This window comes from Sitophilus oryzae, unplaced genomic scaffold, assembly GCF_002938485.1.
Source record: "Sitophilus oryzae breed Bouriz unplaced genomic scaffold, Soryzae_2.0 scaffold_1521_pilon_pilon, whole genome shotgun sequence".
Classification (NCBI taxonomy): domain Eukaryota; kingdom Metazoa; phylum Arthropoda; class Insecta; order Coleoptera; family Curculionidae; genus Sitophilus; species Sitophilus oryzae.
In genome coordinates, this window is record NW_022146194.1 from 1,157,681 (window position 1) to 1,179,436 (window position 21,756).

The 21,756-nt window shown below is 31.1% G+C and overlaps 4 protein-coding genes across 5 annotated transcripts; 2 read left to right on the forward strand and 2 right to left on the reverse strand.

Annotated features, from left to right (window-relative positions):
• Positions 1-5,374: 5,374 nt before the first annotated feature.
• Positions 5,375-15,151, reverse strand: LOC115878710 (frizzled-2). Its single transcript, XM_030895290.1, has 4 exons — positions 13,868-15,151; positions 11,420-11,662; positions 11,261-11,368; positions 5,375-8,260 (listed from the first exon to the last, which is right to left on the reverse strand). The coding sequence occupies exons 1-4, from the start codon at positions 15,024-15,026 to the stop codon at positions 8,082-8,084; spliced, it is 1,689 nt and encodes a 562-aa protein (XP_030751150.1). The 5' UTR covers positions 15,027-15,151; the 3' UTR covers positions 5,375-8,081.
• A 140-nt stretch (positions 15,152-15,291) lies between these two features.
• On the forward strand, positions 15,292-17,512 carry LOC115878709 (2',5'-phosphodiesterase 12-like). The gene is made up of 5 exons (XM_030895289.1): positions 15,292-16,281; positions 16,335-16,474; positions 16,525-16,973; positions 17,034-17,154; positions 17,214-17,512. Exons 1-5 carry the CDS (start codon positions 15,494-15,496, stop codon positions 17,477-17,479), a joined length of 1,764 nt encoding a protein of 587 aa, XP_030751149.1. The 5' UTR covers positions 15,292-15,493; the 3' UTR covers positions 17,480-17,512.
• A 1,146-nt stretch (positions 17,513-18,658) lies between these two features.
• On the forward strand, positions 18,659-19,957 carry LOC115878713 (S-formylglutathione hydrolase). The gene is made up of 3 exons (XM_030895293.1): positions 18,659-19,382; positions 19,439-19,661; positions 19,727-19,957. The coding sequence occupies exons 1-3, from the start codon at positions 18,937-18,939 to the stop codon at positions 19,898-19,900; spliced, it is 843 nt and encodes a 280-aa protein (XP_030751153.1). The 5' UTR covers positions 18,659-18,936; the 3' UTR covers positions 19,901-19,957.
• Positions 19,949-21,693, reverse strand: LOC115878711 (presenilins-associated rhomboid-like protein, mitochondrial). 2 transcript variants are annotated; one of them, XM_030895292.1, is made up of 8 exons: positions 21,501-21,693; positions 21,233-21,443; positions 21,094-21,177; positions 20,714-20,972; positions 20,511-20,635; positions 20,345-20,446; positions 20,193-20,290; positions 19,949-20,130 (listed from the first exon to the last, which is right to left on the reverse strand). In XM_030895292.1, the coding sequence occupies exons 1-8, from the start codon at positions 21,533-21,535 to the stop codon at positions 20,040-20,042; spliced, it is 1,005 nt and encodes a 334-aa protein (XP_030751152.1). In that variant the 5' UTR covers positions 21,536-21,693; the 3' UTR covers positions 19,949-20,039. The 2 variants fall into 2 exon arrangements, with proteins under 2 accessions (XP_030751152.1, XP_030751151.1); XM_030895291.1 differs by having other exon boundaries at positions 21,049-21,177; positions 21,501-21,692.
• Positions 21,694-21,756: the final 63 nt, after the last annotated feature.

Here is a 21,756-nt window from a genome sequence, read left to right on the forward strand (position 1 = left end):
CGTAGAGACGAGGCTCTTTACTATACTAAATATAAGTCAGTCAGTCGAAAGCTTAGAGATTAGTATTTTTTGTTCTTATATTTACAACTATATACATAAGGGGAAGATGTTACAAGAAATTTGAACACAGTTTTTTTTAGCAAGGTTATGTTTAGAAATCTAAAAAAATCCGATTATTTCCGAATTTTCTCAATGTTGTTTTTATTTTTTTCATTGACATTGTTCTCCGAAATGAAACGTCATATTGGAAATCTAGTAACATCAGCTTGTAGAGCAGGAAATTGTATTGTCATATCATTTCAAAGGGTCAGAAAAAAAAACGCCGGGAAAATTTGTTTTTTTTTTCTCAAATATCTTCGGAAGTAACCGGATTTTTCCAGATTTTTTTTGCTAGAGTTCAGCAAAATGCAACTTTTCTCTACTTTAATCGTTTCTGTATCTCGCCTGGTTTACGAGATACCCTGTAGCAAGAACGGTAAACTAATAGGATTGCTCATCCTCATAAGACGTACGTTCGCCTCTTCCCGCGCTTCAGCTGACAGTTGTGACGTTATTGTAGTCCTTGTCAAAGCCTTCGTGGCCTTGTCATGAGAGCGTCTATTATTAGTTGCCTATGGTAAACTTATAAAAATAACAGCTGAGAAATTTTGAGTTAATTATTTTGTCAATTTTAAATGTGAAAAAGGTGTCTTTAAAGTTTTTAGAGCTATAGAGTGTATAAATACGTTCATTTTGTGTTGTGGATTGTGACAAAGTGCATACTAAGTGCCCACGATTTTGTTTATTAATAATTTTAAAGCAAAATATGGAAGTACTCTAAAAAGAATGCTTGCAAAAGGTGATGCTGGGAACTGCTGTTCTTAAAAATGCATTATCCGAGTATTTAATACGATTTATACAGTTAATTTTCTATACTGCCTACATATAAGGTGTTTATAAAAATAAACTAAATAATGAACGTTTTGCATTCGGCAACCAATAATGCACATGTGTGTATTATTAGTTGCCGGATAAGGACTAATAACCATGACAAGGACTACAATGACGTCACAAAGCGAGTAGTTTTCACATGCACCTGGCGGACACTTTTGGCTGAATGAGCAGTCCTATTAGGTTAACTGTTCTTGACCCTGTAGTATATAGAAAAATCGCTGTATTCAATTTTCTCGCATGTACTGTATAAATTCTTAGGAGAAAATATATTTTTAAAAGCACCAAAAACAGATTTTAATATACAAATAGGTTGTTGTACTTTTATTCTGTAATAATTTTAGTAAGTTTGGCTGAATTCTGTATATTGTATACAATGAAAAATGATATGAGTAACCAATTTACAGATATATAAAAGTAAAATATTACTGACTGTTTGTTTTGGTTTGTAAATCTGTGACTTGAACTTAGCTCTATTTTATAATATTGTGTTTATAGATTTATTTTATGAAGTGATCTTTACGCGCTCTGGGAGTAAAGTTTCAAGGCCATTTATTGTGACACACGAGTTAGCGAGATGAAAAGTGTTAAGGATCGCACGATCGCGCAAACACCAAAAAACATTTGATTTAAATCTAAGAAAAGCATTATAATAAACTTCAAACTATACCTGTGTATCAATATCCTCTGGTTGTGTGCTAGGAACTAAATTTTTATGCATATTTTCTTCGATAAATTTATAGTTTCTGAATAACTAGGTCTAGGTAAAGCATACAGCTCATTTGCTAACTCAGAATTAGAATCCGGCGTTTAACCATAGTAAATTTTAGTTATTTTTAATATAAAATTCAATTGAAGTGATTAAAAAGTTCTCCCTCGATACAAAAAGAAATGCAACGAAGTTACAATTAAGGAATAAATAATAAATCAAATTCAATACAAATTTCACTGGTTTGAAATGACGCGTAGAAAATTGTGACGTCACCTATCAGCATTTGACTGAATAGTTGACAGAGGGCGCGAGCCTCTTAAGAATAATATTATGCCGTGACTAGTTCTCTGCTACCGTATTTACATCATATATCTTAAAATCACGTTAGATTTTTCTGTTTTTATTAAGATCGTTAAAAATACGTTTATATGTGGGATTATTCTTTATTACCCCAATATTAAATTTACTTTTATATTTTTTACAACTAGAAATTAAAACTTAAATTTTTGTAATTAACAGGTTACTGCCATTTTTATCGAAGCACTAAACACTAGCGATGGGAACTATCGAATGAATTAGACTATCGAATGGTTACTGAATGAATGATTTCAACTATCGAATGGTTTTATTTGAATAAAATCATTCATTCAGTTGTATACTAAAGCATATGTGACAACCTCGCCGTGCGACTAAATGGTTATCGTTGCGCCACGAGCCACGATCTATCGAATGTTTTTGATAAATGAAATTTAGTATTCGTTTGATTTTTGTGTGCGTCAGTGCATTATTAGTTCTTCCAAATTTTTATAACTTCGCCTTGTAAATACTATGATATTTTTGCGTTTATTAAAATATTTAAAATACTAAAATAGTAGTTTTTTTTAATTGACGATTGTGTGCGAAGTTGTCAAAATTTTTCCGAAAATTTGTGTGATTTTCCGTAGCCCGATCTTTCAATTATTTAATTTTATATGGTATATTATGGTTAGATAAGATTGAATTTTTTAAATGGGAAATTTTGAGTAGGAGCAATTTTTAAGAGAGATGAGATGAACTTACAATTAATTTTAAAAATACATATTTGTATTTTAGATGTTTTAATAATATGAATTAGTTGAACTTAATAATCATATTTAAGTAATGTGGTTAAGTAAATGGGGTTATCGAACTCAAATTTTGGGGTGAGAAAATTAAATTGAAAGTTTTACACGTGCCAATTTAAAAAAAAATTAACAATGTTTGTATTTTGTTTATGCTAATTCTCTTACATGTAGTGTTTTGCGAAGAAATATTTCATTTATTTTTTAAAGTAAATGCCAGTAAAAGTAAATATTATTTTTAAATAGTAATATAAAGTAATATAAATAATTTTGATTTGTAATTTTTTATTTATATTTTCCTTCCATTACACTGCATGCTTAGAAAATTAATAAATGTTTATATTTCATGATTTTAAAATTTGTTGTTAATATAACAAATTAGTTCTGTAATTATTATTATTTAATAAACCAACGTTGCCATTTAGAGACTATATTATTTTTAAATACGATCTAATATAAATACTTTTGACTTCTATTTGTTGTTTATATTTTGCTACTACTTAAAAAAAAATTTTATAATTAAATGATTTAAAATTTTGTTGTTAATAGGTATAACAAATTATTACTGTTATTATTATTTATTAAACCAGTCTTTGCTTAAAAACATTAAAAATAATTTTCCTACATCCAAAATAAAAAGTATTATTGCAGTGTAACAACAGAGTATTAATAAAAAAATGCAAAACATTAGACATACTATCCCTAACTAACTAATGCTAAAGAATAAAATTCTTTGCTAATACCAACTAATACGAATATATGGCAACAGCGCCCTTCATAATGTATTTTCTGTGTAAATACTAGCACCTCAATAAAAAAAATAATGTGTCCTTATCTTTATTTGACTCCGCAAAAAATCAAAGATGCCGGCTTCTTATTTAGCATTGCCACCGACGGCTGTCGGGTTTCTAGGAAAGAAACCTACGTCGCCGGACGACAACTAAAATCCAGTTTATATTTTATTAAAATCGATCCTGACGAATAAATGAATTTTATAAATGAATGGTTTTTGCTGCCGAATTACTAGAATACAATATTTCAAGGCAGATGACGCATCTATTCGATAATTTTTATTCAAATAGTTTTCGACGAATGTTTTCTTACTAGCTATTGAATTATTCGAATGAATTGCAACTATCGAATGTTTCGATAGTATTCATTCGATAGTTCCTTAAGTTTTATTTTACAATTAATTTTATATCTACTTTAAAATACATTTAGAAAAATGGTTATTATTTACCTTTGTACCTGGTAGCAAACTGTGACACTTTTGATAGCTGATGTCAAAGAATGCAAGTGTAAATTTGAAATTCTTAATATTGATTAATTTTAAAAAAAATGGGATGAAATTGAAGTAAAATAAAAAAAATACGTGGGTCATAAAATTGTATGAGGATTAATTATTTGCAATAAAAAAAACTATGGTTAAACTCTGGATTATTAGAGTTACAAAACTCCCATTTTCATCGGTGGACATTGTCATACTTATTTCGAACCAATAATCAACGAAAATATTCGTATAATTTAACAAAATTACTGTAAATCACTATAAATTATAAACAAAACGTGTAAACAAAAACAGACCACACGAATTGTTGGTTAGGTTCAAAATTTCTTCTTTCTTAAATAAATTTTAAGGGGCGTTAACACAAAATTTGCAGACTACTGAGAAAACAAAAAATGTACAGATTACAGAAATAAATTGATAATAATATTTATATTAAAACAGCATTATATGTCACTTTTTCAAACATGTCTTTTAAATGTATTTTATTTAATTTATATGAAGAATTTCTAGCTATTTTTCATTATTTTGATTTGTTTTCCATTTTTATGTTTTTTCTTTTTACTTTTAGATATCTATAAAATGGTCTGACACTTCTAAAACAGTCATACAGAACGTTTCAAATCAAAAATAATATTTTTATGAACCCTAAAAATATTTGCCACTATTTATGAAACGCCCTGTGCAAATTTCGGATACTTTTGATATATACTTCTTAGGTAAAAGATATGGACAAAACGGCGCTTATACATAACATATATAAAGCTCTTAAATACACATACAAAAATAGTATACAACATTTTCATAGAAAAATAACAGGAGTATCAAAAAATTTACTACAATATAATATTCATAAACATTATACAAACGGGAAAAACTACGACTTTTTTAAATATAAAATAAGGAATCTAGACAATATACTTTGTGCGTTCGGATATGAGTATAAAACTATAATAAAAAAATGTATTTTTATGGTTATTTTTCTTATAAAATGTACCTAAAACTAATCTTAAGTATAAAATAAAGTATAAAAAACATGTTTTCTATATAGTCGACGAAATATTCGTCATAGAATGGCACAGATACTTGTGTTAAAAAAAACGCTGCCAAAGCAAAATAGAAAAAAAAATACTTTTGTTAATCTATGCTAGTGATAAAATGATAACAAAAAAATATATGAGCATAATGAAGGGAAAACGCCAACTAAAATAGCTGTTTATATGGTAGACCCTGTAAAATTATGTGAATAAATGCGAGTAATAAATTATTAGGGAAATATACAGGGTATTTCAATGTTAAGTAAAAAAAATAAATGAAAAATTTCTTGTGTGATTCAAAAATATCAACAGGCATAATAACATTATTTATTATTATTACAAACTGTTCAAATTTACTTATTATATTATTATTTTTATGATTTTTATACAGAGTATTGTATAATTTATCGTAGAATAATATTTAATCTGTATTAAATAATTTAAACTTAAAAAGTATTCTGATACATTTCAGTTATACCTGACTAAAAAAAAATCTTTTTTCTCAAACTCTGATAAACAAATTGCTCTTTAATCTTTTGAAACACCCTGTATATTGTTCGGGGATTGAAACAAAATTTTGATTAAAAAAGACTTAAAAACTAAACTAGGGACAGCAGAATATGTTTAAATACTTAGAAATAACACTAATAGGTGGCCAACAAATTAAATAATACAATACTACTGATCTGTGGTGAATCCTAAATAAATGAAGTAGATAGATTTACAGATAATAATAGTCTAGTATAATTTCTTGAAACTCCTAAAATTAATGTATGGTTTGGCAACACAGCTAACCTAATCAGAATAACCCGGTGGCACTCAAAAGTTATGTAAAATTTTAAAGAATTTTTTTTCTAGGTTTCTATATGATTTCGCTTACTAAACAGATGTATATTTATACAGGGTTAATCATGACTATTTAATTTGTTAGCACCTATTTTTTTTACAAACGAACAATAATACAAATCGGTACATATCCAGAATTATTAAAAATAATAATTTCATATAATACTCTGGCCAGTATAAAAAAATTGCGCTATCCACATCTAAATATTTCTTTGGAATAGCCTGAACATCATTAGCTTTTTTAAAAAACTAAAATAAATTGTATCGACTTTGTATTGATTTTCTTGCACTAAGTTTCATATTAAATTGTTATAACCAACATTTTTAGCTAGGTTGGGTCACAAAAAGGCATTGCCTAGTACATTTAGTGAAAAAATTCACCAAAACACTATAAGAAACGATTTAAAATAAAATTTAATTCTATTGTACATAGCGAACAAGTTATTCAATATAAGAGAAACAAAAAACGGTTTCATAGAATGCTAGGGAAAGACAATCGATGCTAATTTTAGCGAGGTCAAGCTCTAGATATCATTACTTGGCTCGTCATTTTTTCAAAATTAACTTACCTATTTTTATTTATGACAAAATTTCTGTATCTTTATAAAATTGCTAATAAAGTTGTTAAATAATAATAAATACGTGGCTTTGTATACAGGGGAGCTCACAAATGTGAAATAGGTTAAGAGTAAACTGGTCTAATTTTCCGTAATATACAGGGTGTTTCTTAAATATTTGCTAGTTTTTTAAAGTGGTGGTAGGGATGGACAAGAAAAGCATATTATAAATAAATTGAAAATAATCAAAACCAAGTCATTCAATTAAGCCTACATTTTGAGAACCTCCGGTATCTATCGGCAATCTTTTATTTGACATCCAGTGTTGCCAATTCAAAAAGAAAGTATACATTTAACATAAAACAACTTGCGAAACTTTATTATCTATTTTTTTTGTAGAAAATTAAAATTATTGTAAACTTAAAAATATAAATTACATAATGTGGGTAACGTAAGAGGTGGTGCAAAGTGCAACACTGCAAAGCAAAAAAAAACACTGCAAAGCAAAATACACTGTCGAGAAATATCAGGAGAATGAACCTGTGGCTCTGAAAAGTTTTTTAAAATTTCCCGAAAAAAGTAAAATTTTCATTTTATTGCAAAAAACTTCAAGGACGTGTTTATGGGGGACCACTTATTTAAGAAACACCCTGTATAAAAAAATACTTAAAAAGTTTTCGGTAAAAACATACAAATGTTTTCTGAGATTCAGTAAAATCATTATCATTTCTGAGAAATTTTTATAGGAAATTAAAACATATACACAGGTAATTTTTTGTACCCACTGTATATTAAAAAAATCCTTTTTGATCAAAAATATCACGGATACATTATTTATAACGAACCAATTGTGCTATCACAGATTAATGTTTTTTCTTAATATCTTCATTTCTATTGAGATTCTACACATTTTGTAGAAATTTTTTAAACATTCCTACGATTTTACAGTCAAATAAAATAAGTAAAAAGGCATATAAACTATAAAGAATAATATCTCTAATATAATACTGATAATAAAAAACAATTAAGGATAATTTGAGTACTATTGATGTCTGCTTCAGATAACACGGACTTATCACCTGTTTAAACTTCAAATTTAATCCAAAAATAAAATAATTAAGATAGTCTAAGATTATCTAATTATTATTGTTTTATTGGATATACTTAATTCTAGGGTGATTTTGTTTTAGTATTGCGAAAAAAAAACAAAAAAAAAAAGATTATTTGTTTTTTTTAAGTATGTCAGATTCCTAAAGCCAAGTCTATACATAACGTTTTGCCTGTCAGTCTTAACCGTTCAGTCAAAACGTATCAAGTAAAACCTTGTGTGTAGTCGAAAAAAAGGTTTTTTTACCAACTATATACAGGGTGGTCCAGTTTTAACGACACAAAAAAGCAACTTTTCTTTGGAAACAAAAAGATAACTACAAAAACTTGGATCATCCTGTATAATATAATTTGACAGATACTGTCTTCCCTTGTTCGCTATGTATCCTAAACCCTACTGTTCACTTCTTTTAAAAAAAAAACATCAATAAATTGCTATAAGTTATAGTTTAAAAAATATTGCAGCTTATTAAAAAAAATTGCTTACGAACGAGACTAAAGCTTGGTTCACACGTAGGCTTCGACGCGTCGTCTTCTCAGACTGTTGAAGAACACCTTCCAGCTGTGCACGGTCTTCCCGAAGCCCGACCATATCCACACGCTGGACGTGATGCCCACAATCATCGTCATCAGGTATTTGATCATGAAGGCTTCAAAACGGGGATAACTCTTTTTCTGTTTTTTCACTATAAAAAAAAATATCCTAAGTGACACTGAAAATTCAAAATATCTATGGAGGACGTGTTGGCCTAAATGAAAATGCTAACCCTGACCCTAGATCATAGACGGCAATAAAAAAACATACAAAAATCGCAAAACAATTGCCGATGCACGTGATCAACTTTGAGTGACAAGCGATGGCGACAGCGCTGCCGGATTGTGATGAATTTATGAGATGAATCTTAATGTAAAATTGGGAAACGTAAAAAAATATTTACGTTTTATTTTTAATTTAATAATTAATATTTTAGCAATTAATTCATTTATTTGTTTTATAGCTTATTTTACTTATTACACATTGGCAAAAACTACTCCATTGTGAAGATTATTCTAAACGTTATTATGGGTTATTTATTTATTTATTGATGTACATCTTACAACACCACAAGTGGCAATAACAAGTAAGAGGGTACAATTAATGCACAAACTAAGTAATAATCACAGAATTTACTAAAAACTAACATAGAAATAACTTTGAAAGTGGTATAATGATCTCTCTGACTCAGTCAAGGATAAGGTTAGGTTAGGTTAGGTTGCTGGGGTTTAGAATCATATTTGATCCCTCACTCGGAGGCCGTGGGCTCATTGCGATACCCCTGTATTGTTTTACCAAACCTTCCTCTCATTCTTTTTTTGCATTAAAGCACTTCCAGCTCTTTGCAAAGTTCCCGATGTCGTTGATGTTGTCTTCTGCTGCTTCCTCTAGTCCTCCAAAAAACCTTGCCCAAAAAAAAGTTTTAAAGTTTTAAAGCGTCGGTATTCCAGTGCCGGACAGTGGCACAGCAGGTGCTCTATGGTTTCTTCTTCCTCTCCGCATTCTCTGCAGTAGTCGTCGTCGGAAACTTTCCATCTTACGAGGTTTACACCCGTGGGACAGTTTCCAGTGACGACACCTACAATTATGCGTACTAGGTCCTTTTTGTGCTCTAGTAGTTGTTTTGTCTTTTTGCTATCTACCACTGGCCATAGTCTTCGAGCTGTAGTGCAGTCCTCACGGTGTTGCCACGTCTCTTGCTGCTTGGCTTTGATGGCAGTTCCTATAGCCTCCTTCAGTGTGTTGATCGTCACAAGTGGTGGGTCGTCTGCCACGGCCTCTCCCCTGGCCCCGTCTTTGGCGAGTCTGTCTGCTTCCTGATTGCCCACCACATTGCTGTGGCCTGGCACCCAGCACAGAGTAGCCCCGCCCCGATGCAGCCAGGACAGCGCTTCTCGGCATTCCATCACAGTTTTCGATCTCACTGATTGCATGGTGATGCTTCTTAAAGCGGCCAAGCTGTCAGAGTATATCACTATATCCCCTATTGGTGTATCAGCAATTTTCTCTCGTATACAACTAGCCGCTTCCTTTATGGCGTAAACCTCTGCTTGTAGAACATTACAGCCATCCGATAGCCTCAAAGATCGTCGGATGTCTAGTTTCTCTGAGAAGATGCCTATACCTGTGCCCCCTGAATTTACGGAAGCATCTGTGTAGACTGCTATCTCTTGAGTGTTCATTACTCGGTTGCTTTCCCATGAACACGAGTCCACATATGCTAGACCAGAAAACGGACTATATGCTCACCAAACATGATTTTGGAGAAAAGATAAGGATTCGCATCCCGATAAGAGAAGAATGGGAAAGCAGTCAAGGATAATAAAGAACCTTTATTGTCACGTTGTTGTTCAAAATAGTTTATCACGGAAGTTACAAGCTATTTGCTTCGACTGTTTATATGCTTTGGCATATTTTCAACATACAATTTCAGAAAATGCAATACAGAAACTCGAAAATTTAGTTCTTAAAAGAACTGTTTGTGCTTAAAACAACAATTTAAAAAAAAACTATGAAAATAGGCAAACAACGAGAATTACTAAAAAGATTCAACAACACCATAATATTATACAAAATAATGACTGACATTATGATAATTGTCAAATAATAAACGACAACGTTGCTGAACACGGCGCAATGTGATCAACATAGCGATAATAAAATTCGGTTTAAACTAATTTTTGTAGCTTTAATCTAAATAAAATATCTGTTACAATCATTTGCTCTATAAAGTAAAATGAAGAGCTGCATGGTAACTTAAATTATACAACAAATTTAAACATTTTTACCAAAACTTCATTTAGTCAAATTTATTAGTGTCAATTTCGATATGATTGATGACGTATATAGGAAAATGTTTTGCAATCAATTACCGTATGTTACACACACCACGCTTTTTTAAAGCGCCCTGTATACTCAAAAATGATTTTAAACCGTGTATCATAACATTCCCTAAAATTTTTCTAAACCAAAAACAAACAAGATTGTAATGAACTTTACTCAATCTAATTTTCTCACACTGTACAGGGTGGCTCGAATTCGACGCTCATCATTGGGATTTCGGAAACCTTAAGAGATACAGGATCGGTTAAATGGAGGCAAAGTTGCGCAATTTGATGCTCAATAAAATGCCGTATTGCATTTGTATTTTTTATTTTATTTTTTTTTGTTCGTTGCATAAAATATTCTGGTGATGGAATTTTCTCTACGAAACGTCGGCAAATATCAAAGTGACTATATATAGTGTTTTAAGGATGATGAAAGAATTTAATTAAATTGAAAAAAAATCAGGTCTGTATTTAAAAAAATTAAGTTGATGGTGGTCGCCAGAAGCCGAAACGTCAGAGTCAATATTTAATCACACAGAGTTATAGAGCAGAAAAAGTGGCCATGAAAAAGTGTTTTTCATTTTAAGTTATCTTAACAAATAAAGCCAGGAAACAATAGAAAACAAAATTGAAAATTCCGTTTTTTTTTGGAATATATTCGGAAGTATTTGGAATTTTTCAAAATGCAATACGGCATTTTATTGAGCATCAAATTGCGCAACTTTGCCTCCATTTAACCGATTCTGTATCTCTTACGGTTTCCGAAATCCCAATGATGAGCGTCGAATTCGAGCCACCCTGTATAAATAATAAAAAATATTTACCTGGCAACGGGCAAGGTACTGAATACTTTGTATTCCTGCAAATATCAGTCCACCAAGTGGCCATCCAGTCGTCAAAGTAAGTACTTTCATAGAACAGACATCCTATAACTGTAAAAAAAAATATTTTTGAAAAGAAAAACGAAAAAATATATTTTTTACCGATCAAAGCAGGTAAAGTGTAAAGCACCGAGAATATTCCTATCCTTATCATCAGCTTTTCCAATTTTTCCGTTTTGGTTCCTTCGTGTTTCATCACTGTACGAATACGGAACAAAGAGACAAATCCGCTGGTCAAAAAAGCGGTTCCTATAATCAGATAGATGACCAATGGGATGAGAATAAAAGTTCTCATTGCTTCCACGTTCCATATTCCAACATAACACACTCCGCTGAGAATATCACCTGAAATTAATGATTTTTATAGAAATGTCCCCTGTATAATTTCCATAGTCTCAACAGAAACTGTTTTATCGTAATTTTTTCAAGTAGAATTTTCTCAACAAAGTAGAATTTTTTCCAAGAAAGAATTATGATTAAGTACATACATAATTTAATAAAAAATAAAAAATTCCCAAATTTATAATTTATATAGCAACCCTTAAAAAAATTAATATCATTAATTTGCAAAAGTTTTAAATGATTTTGAATGATTCCTCAACAAAAAAAAAATATGAAAAAAGTTCCTATAAACATGGGTATGGAAATGCATAGTTTTAGAGGTTTAAATTTTTTAAAATTAGGTTTTCTGTAATTATCTTAAATACCATTATTTTTAGCCGACCATACCAATAGGTATGGTAGGCTATTAGGATCGGCAATAAAAAGTTTTTTTAATTTAACTCAAAATGAGTTATTTGGGTCATAAATGACCTAAATACAAAATATTTTTGTAGTGTCTGTCTGTCTGTCCGTCTGTAACACGATAACTCAAAAACCGCTGAACCGATTTTAACCAAATTTGGCACAAAAATACTGTGGCACCCGAGAATCTGGCCATTAGTTTTTGGTGGGGGTGAGGGGTTGGTAAGGGGGTATAGGAGGGGGTTAAAAATTTTAAAAAATCGTAACTCCAAAATTACAGTAGCTAGCGAAACGCGGTTTTCAAATTAAGATTAGGAATAATATTTGCAACAAAATTTGTAATAACATCAAAATCAGTCAAAGTCGCAGTTTTCGAGATATTAACATATTTTAGTATGGGCGGCTATACGTGCCTCCCGGCGCCAATTTTTTTGTTTGAAATTGTTGTAGGTTGCTTAAAAATAATTTTCATTTTAATTTTATTATTTGTGATTAATAAAATTATACCATTATTTTTTTATTTGAAATTGCTGTAGGTTGGACTAATAGGAAAAATAAATAATATTTTTTTTATAATTTTATTAATTGTGATTAATAAAATTGCGTTTATCTCATCAAGGAGGCTAAATTCGACAAAATATCAAGAGATATTTTAATTGGCATTTAACAGTTTACACTTTTACACCTGGTTTACACAATTTTGATATCAAAAGAAAAAACGACAGTGGCGCACATGTTTTTTTTTTGAAAAATATTCCAGTGATAACCCATATGCACGTCCCTGATGAATTTATCAACACTTTTTAGCAATTAAAATATGTAGCAATTATAGTAACTTTAACCCTCAAAATTTCATTTGAATCACTAATAGTATTTAGAAAAAAATTTTATTTTATTTTATTTTTTTATTTATCAACGGACAATAATTGCCCAATATAAAAAAAATACAGTGACAGAAAATAGTAAAATAGCTAAACCTAACCTTAACATTAACATATCACAAAGTTAAAGTTTTTATCATAAAGTTAAAATTATAATAAATCGAAAGATTATAAGATTTTAACATCCTGTAGCTATGAAACAAAGCAGAATCGGACCTATGTTGATATGAAAAATAAATCTTATTTTTACGTGAGGAATCTCCCCACAAGAGATGGCACATGTTTTTTGAAACACCCTGTACATCATAATTTGCAGCACAGAACTTTCATGTTATAACACCAAATGAAATACGAAATGTTATTTATTGAACAATGCTTTCCATAAAATCAATAAAATGAAAAATATACGAAATAATATACATGTACTGATTTCCTTCGAAAATCGACAACTATGAAACTATGAACCCTTCCCGGACACAAACGGTACATTGTGAGACAGGAAATTGTAGAGAGAGACAAGCCCTATAACATAGGATACAACATTTTAATGAACAGTGCTTTCCATAAAATCAATAAAATGAAAAATATACGAAATAACATACATGTACTGATTTCTTTCGAAAATCGACAACTATGAAACTATGAACCCTTCCCGGACACAAACGGTACATTGTCAGACAGGAAATTGTAGAGAGACATTTTTTAACATAATTTCGTTTCAATTGCTTGCATATCAGCGTTGATTTTTTTTTATTATTGCTTTCTTGGAGTTATTCTTTTTAGTAGCATAAATATTTTCTTTGTTTAGTCATCAGGGTCGTACTTATTATCACACGTATTTTTCCTTTTTATTTTTTATAAGCTTATGTATGTTTATTTCTAATAGAGTTTATTATTACTAAAAAAATATAGGTATATCACTTACCATCAACTTTTCCTAAGGCTAAAATAGTAATAGTCTTTATAGCTGGTATTGCCCATGCCGCTAAATGAAAGTACTGTGAATTAGCTTCAATCGCTTCATGTCCCCATTTCAAACCGGCAGCCAAAAACCAAGTAAGAGTCAAAACAACCCACCAAATACTACTAGCCATACTGAAGAAATACACTATCATAAATAAAATGGTACAACTTTCGTGTTTGGTGCCTTGAGTAATAGTACTGACAGTTATATTTCCATGTTTCGATGGAAAGGGCTCTCTACAAGCTATAGAGTCCTGAGAAAAGAACCCTACCAAATAGGCACATGCTATCATAAAATAGCAAATTGACAAGAATATTATTGGGCGTTCTGGATACCTAAACCTATCAGTATCAATCAAAAAGGTACTTACAGTAAAGAAACAACTAGCACAACAAAGAACTGACCATATTGACACCCATACCCTAGAAAACTGTATTTTTTTTTCATTAAAAAACATCATATGACATGGAGCACCGCAATTCTTCTCAACTTTATCCTTCACTCTGAAACTGTACTCTAGATCTGGAGGAACTTTGAACTGTTCGGGACAAACGAATCCCAGATTTTTACCATGCAGAGGCACGTGGAAGTTGTTTGTACGTTGGTTGGAATTTGAGGCACTGGAACTTTGTGTACTTGAAGGGGCCGAGAGTTTGTTCTCCCCGACACAAAGCACTTCTGGTTGAGAGTTGTCAGGAAATCTATCACAATTCAAGAATTCAGGCCAGTGAAAGCCAAAATTGCTCATGAGACCCTCGCATCCCTCTTTGGAGCGCAAACACAAAGAACGACAAGGTGGAAGAGCGTGATCTAAGATAGTACAAACAGGCAGAAACACTGAACATAAGAAGAACTGTATGTCAACACTGCAGTTTACACTAATCAAAGGAAAGTATTGGTGAACCTCCAGTCCAGCCTCTTCTTGAGTGTTGTGGCCTAATAACGTCGGTAGAATGGTCTCATTATAAGGAATTCCTTTGCAAAAAGGAACGGTAATAGGCTGGCATTTGTTGTGATGAGGGATAGCATCGTCGTAACTGATTTTGGTCGAACCGTGCTGCTGAGCCCCGTGTGCATTTTTGAGGTAGAAAATTAACAGAAACGCGAAAACCAACTTCATCTTAACGTTCGGCGACTACTCTACGGTAGTTTCAATCACTAAATAATCATTTCTGCGTGTTAAAATATGAGAAAATATAAACAAATAAAACAATGATATAGAACAAACAGCACGAAACCAAACGCAACACGAAATGTCAATGTCATTAAATGTCAGTTTGACAACTCCTTAAAAATAACTCTGTATATAAGCATATTTTTGCGATTAAATTTATATATGATACTTGTATTTATATATGATTTATTCAGTTGTAGTTCCGGAAAACGACACGAAATGAGTATGGCGCTAGAGTAGCTTTTAATTTTTCAAAGAAAAACATGAAATTTTCAATTAAAAATACTTTTTCAGTGTAAAATGTCTGGGAGAAAACGATAACTGTTGATATTAAATGGCTTTGTTAACATAATTTAACAAAAAGAAACATAAATATTACTCAATTTTACTCGCCTAACCTTAGATAATGTAAAATGTGTGCCGGACTAAACATTCTAAAAATCGTGAGTTTTCAAGCACAACGCAGATATTTTTCGCAAAAAACTAAAGGGTATTTATTCAGTATGAATAAAGCTTATTTGAGGCAGTGCGACGACGGTCAGCATTTCGAATTCACCTTCGAGTATAAACAAGAAGAACCTACAGTAAAGAGGGTGTTTAATTTTTCAAGGAAACTCTCAGAAGACGTAGACACATTCTTAACTCGGGTTTCTAGCAGTGTAGAAAAAGTTGTTTCGAAGAAAAAGAAAAGAAAGAAATCACCTGAGGTCCCAACAGAGTCTTCTCCAAGTATAGAAACATTACTGGTACAGGACAATATTGAAATTCCAAGAAGTAATGTATGCGGAGATATTTTTTTACCTCACACCAAGCTAGTTCTGTGTATTAACGAGAAGAAATATAACATTGTTGTAAACTCACCTTGGATTGAATCCCTTGAGTTACCAGATTCAATCATTGCTGACTTTCCAGTTTACCCAATCAAATTGGAGACTCAGTTTACCAACAAAGAACTCAGTGAATTTTTATGGTATAAATCAACAGACAAAACTAATTGGACCCAAGTAGGAAACGATTACATTTACATACCTAACAATTCAGATATTAATCACTATCTAAAACTAACTTGCACCCCCAAAAATGAAGACAGTGATGGACCTATAGTCGAAAGCGTAAGTTCCTGTCAAATTCAAGCAGGACCTGGTGAATGTCCCTTTCAGAGAAGACATGCATTTACCAAACAAAGAGCAACAGGAAAAGAGTATGTATTTAAATTGAATAAAAAATTTTAATAACCTCACTTATTTTTTCTAGGTTTCGTGTCATGACTTATAATTTATTAGCAAATTTATACTGTGATTCTGATTATACTAGGGAAGTTTTATTCCCTTACTGTCCACCTTATGCATTAAATATTAATTATAGAAAGCAGTTATTTATGAAGGAAATTATAGGTAAAGATTTTGAAAAAAAATGATTCAAATGTTAAAACATTATATTGTAGGTTATAATTCGGATATAATTTGCTTGCAAGAGGTGGACAAAAAGGTATTTACTTATGATCTTGAACCAACATTGTCACATTATAATTATAGTGGATCTCTTACCTTAAAAGGCAATGAAGTAGCCGAAGGATTAGCATTTTTCTACAATAATCAAAGATTCGTTCACTTAGACTACGAAAAATTTGTGTTTTCAGAGAGATTAGACAAAGAACCAGTTTTTGCAGATATCTGTAATAAAATATCTGAGAATTCTAAACTTCTCGATAGAATAAAAGCGAGAAGTACCACTTTACAAGTGAACGTCTTAGGTTCTTTGGAACATGATGAAATTCTTCTTGTAGCTAACATTCATCTGTATTTCCATCCTGATTCTGATCATATCAGGCTAATTCACGGATGCTTGGCTATAAAATACTTGGAAAATATGGCTGCAAAGTTGCGGGAAAGGGTTTGTTAATAATTATTATGGTGTAGTATTTAAAATTTATGGTTGTACTGTGATTTTTAGTATTTGGGGAAAAGGGTGTCTCTGATATTCTGTGGAGACTTCAATAGTGTTCCTAGCTGTGGTATTTACAAGTTATTTACTTCAGGTTTTGTACCAGGGAACTTTGTAGATTACAGTAGCAGTAAGTCCACAAAAAGTTGAAAATTTTAAACATTTTTAATGCATTTTTTTTTGTTATAGATGAAGAAGAAAAGATTGAAAACATAGACGTGCATCAAAGTTTTAAACTAGGAAGCGCATGTGGTACCCCAAAGTATACGAACTTTACTGTACTTTTTGCCGACTGTTTGGACTATATTTACTACGATAAATCGTCGTTAGAAGTGCGGCAAGTGGTTCCTCTACCAAGTGACGAAGAATTAATGCAAAATAGCGCCATTCCAAGCGTGGTGTTCCCTTCTGATCACATTGCTTTAGTTTCAGATTTAAAATGGATAGAAAACTAATAAAAAACTTAGGAAATTGTTTTAAAATTTGAATTTTGTTTTGTTTAAGTTGATAATATTGTTTTAAGAGTTTTCGAGTTGAAAATTTATATGAGTTAAAGATTATATATGATATTTGAAAATATATATCGATAATTTTTACCTATCGATATAATTTTCCATCTCTAAATATGCGCCATCTGGTGGCGATATTGCTGAAACAAAAACTAAAATATTTTTATTTTCCAAATTTACCAAGAATTAACGCAACATTGCGCCATTTTCAATAGTTTCGTACTGAAAATGAATAGAAAAATAATAAAATACTTAGAATTTTTTTTTTAAAAATTAAATTTTGTATTATTTAAGTTGGCGATATCGTTTTAAGAGTTTTCGATTTGAGAATTTATATGATTATTGTTATATATTTATCGGAGTACACTTCCACCTGTGAATACCTGAAAAATGGTGAAGCTCATGTCATAAGTTTAGTTGTCAATGTAATGTTTGTAATTTTGAAATGGTATTTTAAATAAAAATAGAGTTTAGTGCACTTTATATATCTATAAACCCTCCAAGAAACATAATAGGGAGGGAGTTTTCGTTGCTTTAAAAAATTCAACGGTACGGTTAACGGATACTTAACCATAACCGCTATTTTGACAGATAAAAAAACAGTTTTCGGACTTTCGGTTCATCGGTTCGGAGCCGACATACGATACGATAACCGAAAACTGACAGCTGAGCACAGCCCGTAGCGTAGTGTTTTGATTTTTGTTTTTTTTATTGTTGTTTGATTTGAAAGTGCTTTATATGACTTTATTGGGTATCGCTATATAGGATGGACAATTTAATTTTATTGGACTCTAGTGATGAATCGGATTTGGAGGATGCTATGCTGTTGGAAGGGTTTGAAAACAACATCGAATATTAAGCAGAACTTTATGGGGAGTTCAACCTAGAACGTCCGTAAAATATCGGCAGCTAGCGGTTACGATATACGATAATCGAAATTGAAATGTCAAAGTTGTCAATTAGCGTTAACCGAAATTGCAATTTGTAAGCAACGAAAACTCCCTAATAATTATATTAGAAAATTTAGGAGAATTTAGAAAAATATCGATAATTTTGATTTATCGATATGTTTTCCCATCACTAGGAATACTGTTTAGAGCGCCATCTGGTGATGATTTTAATGAAAAAAAAATAAAAATATTTTTATTTTCTAAATTTTTCTAAAAAGAGAACTCAATTTTTTGATTGATTTATAATTTTTGTTATCTTTTCCTTGAACTTTTGACATTGGTTTTTAAAGTTTATTTAGATTATAAAAATATCACTACACTTGCAGTTTTTAAAATCGCTATCGATCAATATTGAGTTATTTTGCATTATATTTTTTCTCAGTTCTAGCCACTGTTTACATTATATAATTAAGAATATAATATTCCAAGAGTATAATAAAGGTATTCTAACAGATGGCTTTAACAGAAATTTCCGCAAACAAGATTTTTGGGGGTCTTCAAAAAGTCTTCAGTCATGAATCGAAAACTTTGGGTTGTACAATGAAATTTGGAGCATACATACCGTCTCAGGCCAGCGAAAAACAATTACCAGTAATCTATTGGCTCTCCGGTTTAACCTGTTCAGAAAGTAACTTTATTGAAAAAGCAGGTGCTCAGAGATACGCTGCTGAACAAGAGGTAATAATTATCAACCCTGATACATCTCCGAAAGGTTTGAATATCCCTGGGGACTCAGAATCGTGGGATTTCGGAGTAGGTGCAGGTTTTTATTTGAACGCCACACAAGACCCATGGAAAAATAACTATAAAATGTATGACTACATCGTTAGTGAGCTTATAGATTTAGTAAATAAAAATTTTAATGTTTTACCAGCGCAACAATCTATTATGGGTCATAGGTAGGTTAAAATGGGTACTTTTTAATTGAATTAGTTATTAATTAACATTTATACAGCATGGGAGGTCATGGAGCACTGATCTTGGCTCTAAAAAATCCAGGACTTTTCAAATCTGTATCTGCTTTTGCTCCCATCTGTAATCCAAGCGTATGTCCATGGGGAATAAAAGCTTTTACAGGGTACTTAGGTCCTAAAGAAACTGGTAATTGGGAACAATGGGACGCCACTGAATTGGTGAAGAAGTACAATAGGCCTCCTTTGGAACTTTTTATCGACCAGGTATATATAAGATTCAATTTTTTATGTATAAAACAGACGCAAGATTATTTTTACTGTGTATATAGGGTACTTCCGATCAATTTTTATTTCAACTCAATCCAGAAAACCTAGTTGAAGCTTCTAAATCATCTGGAGTTCCTGTTATTTATAAACAAAGGGATGGGTACAACCACAGTTACTTTTATATTGCCTCATTTATAGGTGAGCACATTAAATACCATAAAAAGTATTTAGTTTAAGCTGTTCCGTATAATATGAAGAAAAATTAAAATAAAAGTTTTGATAAATATTAAAAAGTTTTTTATTACATTTCTTTGTAGGTATCCAGTAAATTATTTACAATATATTATCTGCTTTAAAAAACACATGAGTTATGATTTATTTAACTGAGCCCCTAAGTTCGTGCCAGTACTTTAAAATCGGTTCTCTTTTTGGCCATATATTTTGGTTGCCCCATAATGCCCAACCACTAAAAAAAATAGAAGATATTAAATGAAATACAGTGTTTCTTTGATAAAGATTTTTACTTACATTCCTGTAAGAACTCCACCTAAATGAGCTGCATGGTCAAAAAATCTCCAACCCAGTATAGCACCGGCTGTATCAAGACCTACAATTACTTTTATGGCCTAAAAAAGCTAAATTGAATATATTTTTAATATAACTAGATGATTTATACTTACAGTTCCCGCAGAAAATGTTAGGAATGGTAATAAAATGATGCCTAGCCTTGTATCAGGGTATTCCGTACAAACATACCCAAGCACAGCCATTATTGAGCCTGACTGCAACACAAAGAAATTAATACTCTGGATTATTACAAAATAACATCCTGTATATTTAACTTACGGCCCCCAATGATAGTCCAGGCTGTTTTGTAAGGACTTTATGAAGATAACTTGTGAAACTTGATATAACTCCTGAGCTTAAATAGAGCGCCAAGAATTGTTCTTTGCCTAAACTATGAACAGCACCTATAGAAAGATTTTATGTCAAAAAATACAATATTCTAAGGGGGGAGGAGGGGTTGGTTTATTAATTTTATTATTTACCTGTACTAAAGCTATGAAGGACATACATGTTAGCCATCAAATGAAAAAGCGAGTAATGACTGAAAGTTGACAAAATCATCGGTATACACTGGTTAGGACTTGCAGGATTTGAGGCAAAATAGTGTAACATAAAGGGTTGTAATCTTGGAACCCTCCAAGCTGCAAAAACTAGGATATTTAGGGCGCATATAGGGACAAAAACCCTTTGTCCAGGGGTTAAAGAATTCCACCATGCTCTAACTTCCTTTACTACAACATTCTGAAAAAGTAATTGTGTTTTAATAATCTTCAACTGTATTTCATAATAATTCTTTTTATAATGGTGCTATTGTTACCGATCTTTCGACAGCAAATTCAGTTTTTCTCTTAAAAAACTTAACTGGTCTTTTTAAGGCAGATATTGCGTGAGATCTCATGTTTTCGTATTCCCAAATTGCACATCCTACAAATGTTGCACCTGAAAACTAGTAAAACAATTAGTTTTTAAGGAGTAAAATGAAATATCTATGTATATATTACTCCAACTGTGAATAGGAAGGGTTTCCATAATTTATTTACGCTTAAATCTGCTGATCCTACATAAACATTACTAAATGGCGTTTCTAAACTACCCGGATTTACTTTAGCCTCTTCTTTTACTTCTACGCTTTTCTTATTCCTTCTAAAATTCCTAATCGGCTTGAATTGTTTCGTTTTTTGAACGTTTTGAAACAGTAATGATTTAGATGAACTACAAATAAAAAAAATGTAAATATACTTAATTAAAAGTAGGAAAATAGATATTAACCCTATCCAGATCCTTCCAATTGTATTAAGTGCCATTCTACTTAAATTATTTCATAATAATAGTCTCAAAATAGGATAAAATCGAGTATATTATTTGTTTTTTAGTTTTTTAAAAGTAAAATAAAATGTAGGTTGGAATGTGTCATAAAAAAACTTTCCTTGTCAGTAAAAAAATCTGTCAACTGTCATACACAATTTTTATGAAAAAATCATATATAATTTTCTTAATTCAAAATTCAAAGGTTGGCTGCATTGTT

Excerpts from the sequence above, each read along its gene's own strand:
- LOC115878710 (XM_030895290.1), bottom strand. The coding sequence starts at position 15,026 with ATGAAGTTGGTTTTCGCGTTTCTGTTAATTTTCTACCTCAAAAATGCA. Across the intron at positions 11,663-13,867 it reads AGCCTTAGGAAAAGTTGATG|GTGATATTCTCAGCGGAGTG; the intron begins GTAAGTGATATA and ends CATTAATTTCAG. Across the intron at positions 8,261-11,260 it reads AGTACCTTGCCCGTTGCCAG|TGAAAAAACAGAAAAAGAGT; the intron begins GTAAATATTTTT and ends TTTTTTTTATAG.
- LOC115878709 (XM_030895289.1), top strand. The coding sequence starts at position 15,494 with ATGTGTGCCGGACTAAACATTCTAAAAATCGTGAGTTTTCAAGCACAA. Across the intron at positions 16,282-16,334 it reads CAAAGAGCAACAGGAAAAGA|GTTTCGTGTCATGACTTATA; the intron begins GTATGTATTTAA and ends TATTTTTTCTAG. Across the intron at positions 16,974-17,033 it reads CTGCAAAGTTGCGGGAAAGG|TATTTGGGGAAAAGGGTGTC; the intron begins GTTTGTTAATAA and ends TGTGATTTTTAG.
- LOC115878713 (XM_030895293.1), top strand. The coding sequence starts at position 18,937 with ATGGCTTTAACAGAAATTTCCGCAAACAAGATTTTTGGGGGTCTTCAA. Across the intron at positions 19,383-19,438 it reads CAATCTATTATGGGTCATAG|CATGGGAGGTCATGGAGCAC; the intron begins GTAGGTTAAAAT and ends ACATTTATACAG. Across the intron at positions 19,662-19,726 it reads TGGAACTTTTTATCGACCAG|GGTACTTCCGATCAATTTTT; the intron begins GTATATATAAGA and ends CTGTGTATATAG.
- LOC115878711 (XM_030895291.1), bottom strand. The coding sequence starts at position 21,535 with ATGGCACTTAATACAATTGGAAGGATCTGGATAGG. Across the intron at positions 21,178-21,232 it reads CCTTCCTATTCACAGTTGGA|TTTTCAGGTGCAACATTTGT; the intron begins GTAATATATACA and ends TTGTTTTACTAG. Across the intron at positions 20,291-20,344 it reads TAACATTTTCTGCGGGAACT|GCCATAAAAGTAATTGTAGG; the intron begins GTAAGTATAAAT and ends TAGCTTTTTTAG.